This window comes from Mytilus californianus, unplaced genomic scaffold, assembly GCF_021869535.1.
Source record: "Mytilus californianus isolate M0D057914Y unplaced genomic scaffold, xbMytCali1.0.p SCAF_2, whole genome shotgun sequence".
NCBI lineage: Eukaryota > Metazoa > Mollusca > Bivalvia > Mytilida > Mytilidae > Mytilus > Mytilus californianus.
The window spans coordinates 61,864,631-61,877,427 of NW_026262668.1; the positions used below are offsets into that span (position 1 = coordinate 61,864,631).

At 32.5% G+C, this 12,797-nt stretch overlaps 2 protein-coding genes and 1 long non-coding RNA gene across 3 annotated transcripts in view; 1 reads left to right on the forward strand and 2 right to left on the reverse strand.

Moving 5' to 3' along the window:
- Positions 1-3,164, reverse strand: part of LOC127730172 (CDGSH iron-sulfur domain-containing protein 3, mitochondrial-like) — a 47,188-nt gene extending 44,024 nt beyond the window's left edge. Inside the window, exon 1 of the mRNA XM_052238435.1 lies at positions 3,098-3,164. Within this exon, the coding sequence (XP_052094395.1) occupies positions 3,098-3,109 (12 nt within the window). The 5' untranslated portion in view covers positions 3,110-3,164. The remainder of the gene's footprint in view (positions 1-3,097) is intronic.
- LOC127730170 (polycystic kidney disease protein 1-like 1) overlaps positions 1-12,797 on the forward strand; it is a 278,069-nt gene that overhangs the window by 7,576 nt on the left and 257,696 nt on the right. Inside the window, exon 3 of the mRNA XM_052238430.1 lies at positions 10,672-10,764. Within this exon, the coding sequence (XP_052094390.1) occupies positions 10,672-10,764 (93 nt within the window). The remainder of the gene's footprint in view (positions 1-10,671; positions 10,765-12,797) is intronic.
- The window catches only part of LOC127730174 (uncharacterized), a 61,483-nt gene continuing 54,674 nt past the window's right edge, over positions 5,989-12,797 (reverse strand). Inside the window, exon 2 of the long non-coding RNA XR_007994988.1 lies at positions 5,989-8,205. This is a non-coding gene — a long non-coding RNA (uncharacterized LOC127730174). The remainder of the gene's footprint in view (positions 8,206-12,797) is intronic.

Below are 12,797 nucleotides of genomic sequence, written 5' to 3' on the forward strand. Positions count from 1 at the left end.
ACAGTCAAAATCAGACAGTTTTTTGGGAAAACCTAATGGAATTTGAATATTCAAGTTTCTAATATACTTTTTACATATATAGATATATATGTGCATAAAATTAAAAGGTATTCAGTACTTTACCATGCTGCCGAGGACAACTTCTAATACAATATCACAACTATTACTAATTTTGAGCATTAAACCCATTTTTTTTGGCCTTAGTTAATGATTTTTTTAGAACTACTTACAATTTGCACATATTTGTTATATAGGTGGAATACCACCATTGATTTCCCCCTATTAGTCTTTGTTAAATTTGCACTTTTCAAAATATTGTGCAGAATTTATCTTTGTTTCAAATAAAGAAATACTTGGCATGAGTAAGTTTTATCCTGTCCAGTACTATAGACAAAATTTCACTTAACATTTCATTGCGTATCACTGGAAATTAACCAATCAAATTTCACCCCTTTTTTAGCTCACCTGGCCCAATGGGCCAAGTGATCTTTTCTCATCACTTGGCATTATTAGGGTATCTAGTTTTAAAAATGTGTCCGGTGACCTGGCCAACCAACCAAGATGGCCGCCATGGCTAAAAATAGAACATAGGGGTAAAATGTAGATTTTGGCTTATATCTCTGAAACCAAAGCATTTAGAGCAAATCTGACACGGTGTAAAATTGTTTATCCGGTCAAGATCTATCTGCCCTGAAATTTTCAGATGAATCGGACAACCCGTTGTTGGGTTGCTGCCCCTGAATTGGTAATTTTAAGGAAATTTTGCCATTTTTGGTTATTATCTTGAATATTATTATAGATAGAGATTAACTGTAAACAGCAATAATGTTCAGCAAAGTAAGATCTACAAATAAGTCAACTTGACCAAAATGGTCAGTTGAACCCTTAAGGAGTTATTTCCCTTTATAGTCAATTTTTAACCATTTTTCGTAAATTTTTGTAATCTTTTACAAAAATCTTCTTCTCTGAAACTAATGAGACAAATTTAACCCATACTAGGCCATAATCATTATAAGGTTATCTAGTTTAAAAAATTTGTCCGATGACCCTGCCTTCCAACCATCATGGCCGACATGGTTAAAAATAGAACATAGGGGTAAAATGCAGTTTTTGGTTTATATCTCTGAAACTAAAGCATTTAGAGCAAATCTGACAGGTGGCAAAAATGTTCATCAGATTTAGATTTATCTGCCCTGAAATTTTCAGACAAATCCGACAACCCGTTGTTGGGTTGCTGCCCCTGAGTTAGTAATTTTACAGAAATTTTGCAGTTTTTTGTTATTATCTTAGATATCATTATAATATCTAATATCTAATACTATTAATTATGACTTTAACCTTATTTTACATGATTTCCAAAGCATCAGTAAATACAGGTGAGCGACACAGGCTCTTGAGAGCCTCTAGTTGAGAACTTGTAAATGGTCAAGATCCCCACCCCTAAACGATATATATTCCTGTTCATGATTTCAAGAAGATTTGAATGACATACAGGGTTAATCCCTAGGCGTCACTTATGCATATAACTTTACTAGACCAAACCAATTTGTACTGTCAGGTGACCATGGGAATTACTAATTATGGGAGCTTTGTTTGGGAGACTTCGTAACAGCATCCGGTTACAATTATTTCTTGTATTAAGTAAAAATTTTTAGAAGTCGGAAAAAATCGTTAACCACACAATCTACTAATCGTAGTCCGAGTTTGTTCAATGTATAACAATTCAAACAAGAAAACTAACTGCTTAATTAGTAATAATACAATTTACTACAAACAAATATGAAGGACCTTAATCAATAAAAAATACTTAATCACAGGCCCTTTACATGGGATGGGCACAGAAAGAAATTAACAGAGCTTTCTGTATATTTGATTATTTTAAATCTACAGTTTAAGGTTGCAATAGAAATTATCAAAATTTTACATGACAAACACATGAAAAAAGTGATTTTTGATAATTGCTGATGAGACAATGGTTTAGGAAAAAACACCAAAGCTGTGATTAAATACATATTTGAAATAATACTCATCTACAACCTATTTGAAATAATACACATCTACAACCTATTTGAAGTAATACACATCTACAACCTATTTGAAATAATACACATCTACCGTTGCAAACTTTCCTCAGGTGCTATCCAGCACTTTGATTTTCATAGTTTTTTCTTTTAAATAGCATGGCAAAAAAAGTTTTAGATCAAACTGTACATGTAACTAACAGTAATGAGCATAATTATTTGTTCTTTTGTGGTTTGATATACAAGCTTGGTATGCTTGAACATGTTGAAATAGATGCTTACATAAAAGTTATGGTTTTAATGATTCACATAAAGCTAGATTTAAGTAAAAATATTTCAATCTACACATGAAGCCCTTTTTAAATCCCAGGATGATATTTAAACTACCATCATTTTAAAACTTATTAAAAGTCGAAATATGAGAATTCTTCAGAGGCATGGCATATGAGAAAATAATAGGAAAATTTAAATTGTAACTTAAGATCCCAATTTATTTGGAGGTATTATGAATGTAGCCTGTGTAATGAATATTTCATTGTATGCAAAATGTAATCTCTGTATGCATCACTGCTTGTTGTGAATGAAATTTCATATTCTTTCTTGGGTGAAGCAATTTTGAACTTGTATTAAAATCTCCCCAACTTAATCAGAAAATATTATACAATTATAGCCTTTGTGTGAGGTCGATACGAGGTTATATCGACCTAAGAGAAGCATATTGACTGAGGACGAAGTCCGAGGTCGATATGCTTCTCTGGGTCGATATAACATCGTATTGACCTCAACCAAAGGCTACAATTGTTATATTATTAATCAACAACTATAGCATGAACAATGTAAAATTGGGGATTTCTAGAATCTATTTTTAGTAACATGCTGTATGCCCTGTGCAATATGCTGTTTTTGACCTACGAAAATCTAAACACAACAGTATTGGCGTGCAAACTGAGCAAATACAAATGTACATGTGATCAAGTTTTAACGAATCAAAAATCCTTAAAAATATTCGATTAATAATATTATGGAATAATTAAAAAAAGTATTAATTTAAACTATTGAAAAATTTGTATACATACAATGTACAGCATTGGTCGGGTTAAGATCTAAGTACCATCACAGAAAAAAAAGTCACAAGATTTCTGTCCCTTTTAGATGACGGATGTAAGTAATTTTATATGTTTTTTCTTTGAGTAGATTAACTGTCTCATCAGGCCAAGATTTGAATATGAAAGTAATGTTGTTTTATATATACATGTACAATGATGATAAGTTTGAGATAAGCATTAATGAGACCGCAACCCAGCAAAACAAACCTAAGTGTCAAACAAGTTTATATTGCCTTGAGTCTAAACATGTAGGTTTTACATTAAATGTTCCCTATTTTGCCTTGTGGTTGGGGTAGGTGGAAAATGATGTTATTTCTTCTCCCTGAAATCAGCTGAGTTTTTATTAGGTTTTTAATGTCCTGAGTTATGTTTTTAAACAATAAGTGAATAATAATCTTATAACTTATGCAATGATGCTTCTAAGGGAGTATTTTAGCATCCAATGAAATTTAGTCACTCTGACCAGAATTAACATGTACACTTCATTGAGGAATAAGGTTTTCACCTCTGTTCATATTGTAGATACTTAATGTCTAACACACATATCATTTAGTATGAGGATGCATCTGGGGGAGCAGAGGAGCTTTCCATGAAAAATGAGGTTTTCACCTATATTTTAAACTTCATATACTTTAGTAATGCTTCTTAAATTGTATAACAATGGTTACAAGTGATTTCGAGATTGAACATTATAACTTGAGTTCACTGGGGAGAATTACCTTTCTTACTTGCAAACTTAATACCTGCCCATCAATGTAGGTCGTTTTATTTCTTCCTTATGCAAATAACCATTTCCACACTGTGACAGTTGTCTCTTGAATTGTCTCAAAAAAGCAAATATCATTTCAAGATTATAACTTAATTTTGCTTTGTCTTTATAATGACTTTATAGCTTTTATTTTTTGTAACAGAACTTTTTAACATGTACATGTGTTAAGTTTGATATTCCATGATGTTGCATTTTTCATTGAGTTTTGCCTCTTGACTTGTCTCAAAATTGCAAATTTGAGTTTATCCATCTAAATTTATATTATTATACCCCATGCAACAAAGTTGTATAGGATATAATATTTTTGACCTGTCTGTCTGTCCATCAGTCTTGTTCTTGTCTTCTGAACTCCTCTGAAATCACACAATAGAATTTCATGAAACTTTATAGTTTGAGGACATAATATGTAGATGTGCATATCCACAAGAAATTTTTGTCAGTTGACTTTTGTAGGAGTTATGAGTCTTTGAACTTGGGTATCTGGTAAGATGTTCTTTGAAAAGAAAATCCTTTATCGTATCAAAATCTTCAGAAATGTACTTCTATTGAATTTTATTCTTCCTGTACTCTAATTTGCCTATAGTGTTTCCATATGCAACGACTTTAACCAAGAGACTTTTCGTGAGTACTTTGCACATCGCAAGTGTGAGGAAAAAACTGTGATGAAAGAAAAGGTAAACAAATGTGGAAGTTAGAAAGTGTCTAATTGATTCTGAAAGAAAATTTTAATAAATCACCAAATCATTTAACAACTATTATGGCAAAGTTTGATTAACAAATAGAAACGCATGGAAAATTAAAAAAATAAATCATTACTTGATTGCATGTCTGTCATATTACTTATTTTTCAGGTGCTCCATGATTCTGTGTTGATTGTTTATTAAGGACACCTTCGGTAAACTTTGGCAATAAACCACGAAAGTTGATTAGCAAGTTTTCACTGAATGAAATATATTTTGTTGATTATGTTATAGATTTGTAAAAAATGTGCATAGATGACTTAGTTTAGTATATGTACATGCATTGGTTCAATAATCTTCTTAACATTATAATTTCAAGAAACTCGTTTCATATGACTTTAACTTTCAGCCATATGCATCCATTTATTTAAAAGAATGTTTTAGGGCATGATTTTGAAAAAAAATTACTACTTATTTTTTCCTTTACATCATAAGGATTAAATGATATACAACAAAATAAATTTTAGTCTGTTTTTTTAACCGAGTATTAATGAATAGCTGAATCAGAATACTCCACTCCTACACTTATATTTATTTTAGTAAATTAAAGCTTGTATAACTTCCACGGTTTATCTACTACACTCTTCTCTAATCACGATTTCTTACCCTTAAGGAAGATCCCTTATCTTCATTATGGACTTTTATTTTAAGAACCTACACATGCCTGTAATAATCATCTCTGCTCATGGTACTATTTTAAAATTATGAGAATGCAACTTATTTATAACGCAATTCAAACATTACAAGTTAACTTCTGATTATTTTGGAGCATTTATACCATTTGACACGACATTAAATTTATAAAAATGTTCAATTGTCATGTTAAAGAACAATAAATAGAAATGTAGCCCTAACTGGCAATGTAACAACTCTACAATTATGTCCAATTATTATTGATCGTTCATTAAAACTTGATTTAACATGTTTTCAATGATTTGATGAAGAATAATGGCTGGATGGGGTTGTTACACTTTTTAAGTAGACATATTATACAGAATGAGTATCTCTGTTCAGGCCTGTTCTCATGATTTGTATAAAGGAAATGTAATATATGTTTAACATAGTCATTTGTTCTTTGCTAATGTTTATATAATAAAAAAAACCCAGCATATTACTATAGATTCATTATTATTTTTGTGGGATACCAATTTGTAGTGGATTTCGTGGGTACAGGTGAACGACGAATTCAAAAGTTCAAAGCATTAAAAATTTTCTACAGGCTTATATGCAGACTTTGGTAAAACCACGAAAAATCAAATATCCATGAAAATGTTAGTTTTCCTCAATCCACGAAAATTGGTACCAACGAAAAATAAACGAATCCACAGTTTTTCTTTTGACAGAGTGCTTGCAATCATTTTTATACGACCGCAAAAATTAAAAATTTTTTGGTCGTATATTGGTATGACGTTGGCGTCGTCGTCGTCCGGCGTCGTCGTCGTCGTCGTCGTCGTCGTCGTCTGGCGTCGTCCGGCGTCGTTCGAAGACACATTGGTTTTCGCACTCTAACTTTAGTTTAAGTGAATGGATCTCCATGAAATTTTACCATAAGGTTCAATACCACGAAAGGAAGGTTGGGATTGATTTTGGGGGTTATGGTACCAACAGTTAAGGAATTAGGGGCCAAAAAGGGGCCAAAAATAAGCATTTTTGTAACTTCCAGACAATAACTTGTGTGTAAGTGTATGGATATCTCTGACATTGTACCACAAGGTTCCATATCACAAAGGAAAGGCTGTAATTGATTTTGGGGGTAATTGCCTCAAAATTTTAGGAATTAGGGGCCAAAAAAGGGGCAAAAAACAAGCATTTTTCTAGTTTCATGACAATAACTTGTGTGTAAGTGTTTGGATATTTCTGAAATTGTACTACAAGGTTCCATATCACAAAGGGAAAGCTGGAATTGAGTTTGGGGGTAATTGCCCAAAACGTTTAGGAATTGGGGGCCAAAAAGGGGCCAAAAATAAGCATTTTTCTAGTTTCCAGACAATAACTTGTGTTCAAGTGTATGGATCTCTCTGAAATTGTACTGCAAGGTACCATACCACAAAGGGAAGGCTGGGATTGAGTTTGGGGGTGATGAATCATAAGGGGGTTCAAAAAATTTGGGGGGGATTTTTTTTTTTCTTTTTTTTTCTTTTTTTCCTTTTTTTTTTCTTTAAAAATTTTCCATTTTAAGTTGGTTATTTCTGATTAATATTTAAAAGCAAATAATAATGATATGGTAGGAGATACACACCAAACAGGATGTGTAAATTATTATCTAATAAGTATTGTGCAATAGCAAGAAATTTTCAATTGCACAGTATTGCACAATAGCAAGAAATCTTCAATTGCACAGTATTGCGCAATAGCAAGAAATCTTCAATTGCACAGTATTGCGCAATAGCAAGAAATATCCAATAGCACAATATTGCGCAATAGCAAGAAATTGTCAATTGTACAGTATTGCGCAATAGCAAGAAATATTCAATTGCACAGTATTGTGCAAAAGAAGATACTTCGTATAAATTGCTTATTTCTTGATCAATTTCAATGGGGTTTTATTCTTGAATTCTTGGGGTTCTTTAATATGCTGAATCTAACCGTGTATTAAGTTTTTGGATTTTGTTCCCCGTTTTTAAATTGGTCCACATTGAGGTCCAAAGAGTCCAAAATTTAACTTTGTTTGATTTCATCAAAAATTGAATTATTGGGGTTCTTTGATATGCTGAATCTAACCGTGTATTTAGATTCTTAATTTTTGGTTCCGTTTTCAAATTGGTCTACATTAAGGTCCAAAGGGTCCAAAATTAAACTTAGTTTGATTTTAACAAAAATTGAATTTTTAGGGTTCTTTGATATGCTGAATCTAAACATGTATTTAGATTTTTGATTATGGGCCCAGTTTTCAAGTTGGTCCAAATCGGGGTCCAAAATTAAACTTTGTTTGATTTCAACAAAAATTGAATATATGGGGTTCTTTGATATGCTGAATCTAACCATGTATTTAGATTTTTGATTTTTGGGCCCTGTTATCAACTTTGTCCACATTGAGGTCAAAAGGGTCCAAAATTTAACTTTGTTTGATTTCATCAAAAATTGAATTATTGGGGTTCTTTGATATGCCGAATCTAACTGTGTATTTAGATTCTTAATTTTTGGTTCCGTTTTCAAATTGGTCTACATTAAGGTCCAAAGGGTCCAAAATTAAACTTAGTTTGATTTTAACAAAAATTGAATTTTTAGGGTTCTTTGATATGCTTAATCTAAACATGTATTTAGATTTTTGATTATGGGCCCAGTTTTCAAGTTGGTCCAAATCGGGGTCCAAAATTAAACTTTGTTTGATTTCATCAATAATTGAATTCTTGGGGTTCTTTGATATGCTGAATCTAACCATGTATTTAGATTTTGGATATTGGACCATAATAGGTGAATGTCCAATTTAAAATTTTTAAGTTCTTAGACCACATTCATTCTGTGTCAGAAACCTATGCTGTGTCAAATATTTAATCACAATCCAAATTCAGAGCTGTATCAAGCTTGAATGTTGTGTCCATACTTGCCCCAACTGTTCAGGGTTCGACCTCTGCGGTCGTATCAAGCTGCGCCCTGCGGAGCATTTTATTTACTATTGCAAATATAAGATTTTGCCCAACTGCAATCATTATTTATTTTTTAGATAAAACAATTTTAAAATGATGTTACATATAACCCAACTGAACAGTAGTTGGTAAAAATGTATCCATTTGCCATGCAAAGATTGCAGTCCTCAGTTAGTACATGTATATTAGTCCAAAACAAAACAAAAATGATTATAAAATGAAAAATACTTACTTTCAAACTTGGTTTTGTTTTATATTATATTGTACATGTGTAATATATTACTTTCTTCCAAAGAGATTAAAAACTATTTTTATATCTTTTTTAAGGACAAATTGTAGTCCAGATTTAAAATGTATTGTTTATGAAAGAAAAATAAAGATATGTTAAGCTATTGCATCTTTTTTGAGGGCACATTGTAGCCGTATTTAAGAAAATGAATTGTTTATGAAAGAAAATTACAAAACCTATTAAAGCTTTAAACAATATTTGGATTTCTGTTACAATTTCATTTTGTTTGTAGCCTCCTTTTATTTCCTTTCTAATGGTTGAACTATGACCATTTTGAATTCAACTACAATCTTTAATAGAATTGTGATATTATATTTGTAATTTTTGTGTGCAAATGAATGAACATCTTATCCATTTATCTAGATCATTGGATCAAATTGTCAAGAAAGAGAATCTGTTGTATGACAAATTGGGAAAATGGGATTTAAATTTGTTTTTACAACATACCTGTAATACTCAAGTTTATTTGCTGAACTGGAAAAATGGGCATACTGTAATATGTGTCAAATGCAATCATATTATAGATGTCATGGTACTTCCTTTGTATATAATTTTCAAGTTTGAATTGGTTTAGCTTTTGCTCTTTGGAGGTTTAATTTCGATACAAAAGTACAAATGAAAATTGTTTAAAATGTGTTGAGACCATAACAACAGTAATATATACTATACATGCTGTATGTCAGATAGAGAGCTACACATAAGGTAGATCTAAAACTGATAAATTGTTTTTACTCTTTACAACCTTTCTTTATAAGTTGATTGAACAAACACTATGGGAAAAATAATCTTATTTTTTTGGAAATTAAATATGCTATCTAAAGTCTTGTTTTAGCTCATCTGGCCTAATGGAGCCATGTGAGCTATTGTCATCATTTTGGTGAAAAGTTGCTGACTTTTAAATTAAATGGTCTATTTTTTTCAAATAAAATATATATCTACTCTTCTGAAATCACTGGACCAATTTCAACTTAAAATTGAGAATGGAAATGGGGAATGTGACAAAAAGACAATAACTCGACCAAAGAGCACAAAACAGCTGAAGGCCACAATGGGTCTTCAACACAGCGAGAAAATCCCGCACCCGGAGGCGGGCTTCAGCTGGCCCCTAAACAAAAATGTATACTAGTTCAGTGAAAATGGACGTCACACTAAACTCCAAAACATACAAATGAACTAAAATTAAAAAAACATACAAGACTAACAAAGGCCAGAGTCTCCTGACTTGGGACAGGCACAAAAATGCGGCGTTGTCTGAATGGTCCTTGTCTATTATGTACAGATTGTATATTTGGTTCTAGCCTATCGATGTCTATGTTTTAGTTATCTTGTGTACTATATATATATTATGGCTGAAAGGAGAGTTAACTAATTTAGGAATTTTCCTTTACATTTTTGTTTTAGCTTAATAGACTAGTAATGAAGGTTACAGGGTAATTATTATGCTGTTGTTTGATCATTCCACCCCGGCTTTTTGAAGCTATATAATGATGGGATGTCTGTTCAGTTCATCTACCCATCATTCTGTACCACTCTTATGTCAACCATTTGACAGAATTTTGTGAAACTTTCACAGTCTTACTAACCAATATTTTATTTTGTCATCACAATGATTTTTTAGGTTGAATTTGTCATATCTCTTCTCTTCAGAACATATTTGTATCTGCTTCTCCTTCTAAAACCCTAAGAATTTCATGACATCTTATCAGAATATTCACCAGTTAATGACGATGTTCCCCTCTTTTGTTTTTTTTTGTTCATTGCTTCATCTGGAGTTGACCAACTTCTTAACCCCATATTATAATTTAGTGAAATTTTCTCACAATCTTAACAATATAATGCCATTGTCATGATTGTACACCTTCTATTTTTTTTTTTTTATCCAAAATAATTTTCGGGGTTCATAATCTTTTTCTTTGCTTTATGTGAGGATGGGGGATATCAGTTTGTAAGCTTTGCTAGCAGTACCTCTAGTTCAATGTTGTGCCCATCAGTAATTTGATTTCACTAAAAAAATAATTTCCTATGTTTATTTGTCAAAAACATACTTTGATTGAGTCAATTTACACTCTATTCTTTTGTTATGTGCAGACAACAGGTGTTGTATTTCAATTTAAGATCTGTATGCAAATGATGTAACTTAATTTTATTCTCTTATCCAGATATTTGTATCTTGCCTCCAGTATAGAAGAACCATGTTTCTGTACGAATAAAAGTTTAGAGGATTGGACTACGGTAGAAGACTCTTACTGCAGGTAAGACTTGAAGACATTATAATGATAAATACTATGACCTATCAAACTTTTCTTGCATTGACATTCTCATAAATAACAGCATCAACCCATCATTCTACCATGCTTGCCATTCTCATAAATAACAGCATCAACCTATCATTCTACCATGCTTGCCATTCTGTAAATAACAGCATCAACCCATCATTCTACCATGCTTGCCATTCTGTAAATAACAGCATCAACCCATCATTCTACCATGCTTGCCATTCTGTAAATAACAGCATCAACCCATCATTCTACCATGCTTGCCATTCTGTATTTAAATGTGATGAAACATACATGCTTGTTTTCTATTTTGCCACTTTTTCATATTACATATGATAATATGACAACTCTAGATTACCTTGACCACAATCATATTGACTGTGCACACAACCTTTTGATCCCTGAAAGAAAATCCTCCTATAGATTTAAATGGTCTTATTAACTGTTTCATCTCGGAATTGTGGAACCTTTTTCGTTACAAAATAGGGCCTTTGTCACAGAGTGGTCTAAGTTGTTCAGCTACTATATCACTAGCCAGTCAACACTGAGGTTGTGAGTTCCAACACCGCACGTGGCAGGTGCATTCCATTCCTATCTCAATTGACTTGGATTGTTGGTTTTCTCTCTGGACACTCCGTCTTTCGAATTCTCTACCAATAAAAAACCTGACCGCCACGATATAGCAAATTGTGCTGTAAATGACCTTAAACTGTGTTAAACACCAACAATCAGTCAACCAATCCTTACAAAATGTGCACTTTTAACATTTTGCACAATTAAGATCAGTTTGAACAAGTCTTATGAAATAATTACACAGGGTTGATGACATCATAATTTGGAGAAAGAAATTCCAAGGGGCCTATCAAAAATAAGTCAAACAACACCATGGCTTAAAAGAGAAATGGTGAAAAGACAAAACAATCGAAAAAACACTACACAGAATACTAAAGATTTAGTTCCTGCTACACTAGTGGCACCCATTGTTTTACTCAATGTAAGTATAAATATGTCATGTCTCAAGTGAGCAAATGAGGACAAGTTTGTGTCAAGGACAAATGGAACACATCTGCGGTCATCAGTGACAAAAATATTTGATAATGATCAACCAAATCTTTCTGTTTTCTGTAGAACATTTGAAGGATTAACTTCAACCATTTGGAACCGTTGGTGCAAAATCTTCGTTGAAAGCAGCAACCCTCTATCAACAAAATCATAACAGGAAATGAATATATACGTTCCATATGCAGGAACTGCTGGGGTATTGCATAGAGAAATGGAAAATACATAATATGAACATTGACTTAGGCATGCTGCTGTTGATATATGGGCAAAAATGGCATCAAGCAATTGTTAAAGTTTCTGATTAGTTTGGTTAAAGTTGAAATTGCAGGTCAATTATGCATGGTAGGCAGTTGTATTAACATGGCACATTCCTATTCCATGGAGATCATTTCACACACATTTTCAATCAGGATCAATTAACTATCAAACTTTCCCTTGATTTACACGTTAAAGTGTTGCCATTTAAATTTTACCTCATACTATCAATATTACACAAAGTCAAGACATATCCATGATATCACTGTGTTGACAGTTTTTATACGACCGCAAAAAAATTTTGTGGTCGTATATTGGTATGACGTTGGCGTCGTCGTCGTCGTCGTCGTCGTCCGGCGTCGTCGTCCGAATACATATTGGTTTTCGCACTCTAACTTTAGTTTAAGTGAATGGATCTTTTTGAAATTTGACCATAAGGTTAAATACCACAAAAGGAAGGTTGGGATTGATTTTGGGGGTTATGGTATCAACAGTTAAGGAATTAGGGGCCAAAAAGGGGCCAAAAATGAGCATTTTCTAGTTTCCAGACAATAACTGTGGAACGGTGTATGGATCTCTCTGAAATTATACTACAAGTTTCCATACCACAAAGGGATGGTTAGGATTTGCTTTGGGGGGTTATGGCTCAAACCGTTTAGGAATTAGGGGCAAAAAAGGGGGAAAAACAAGGT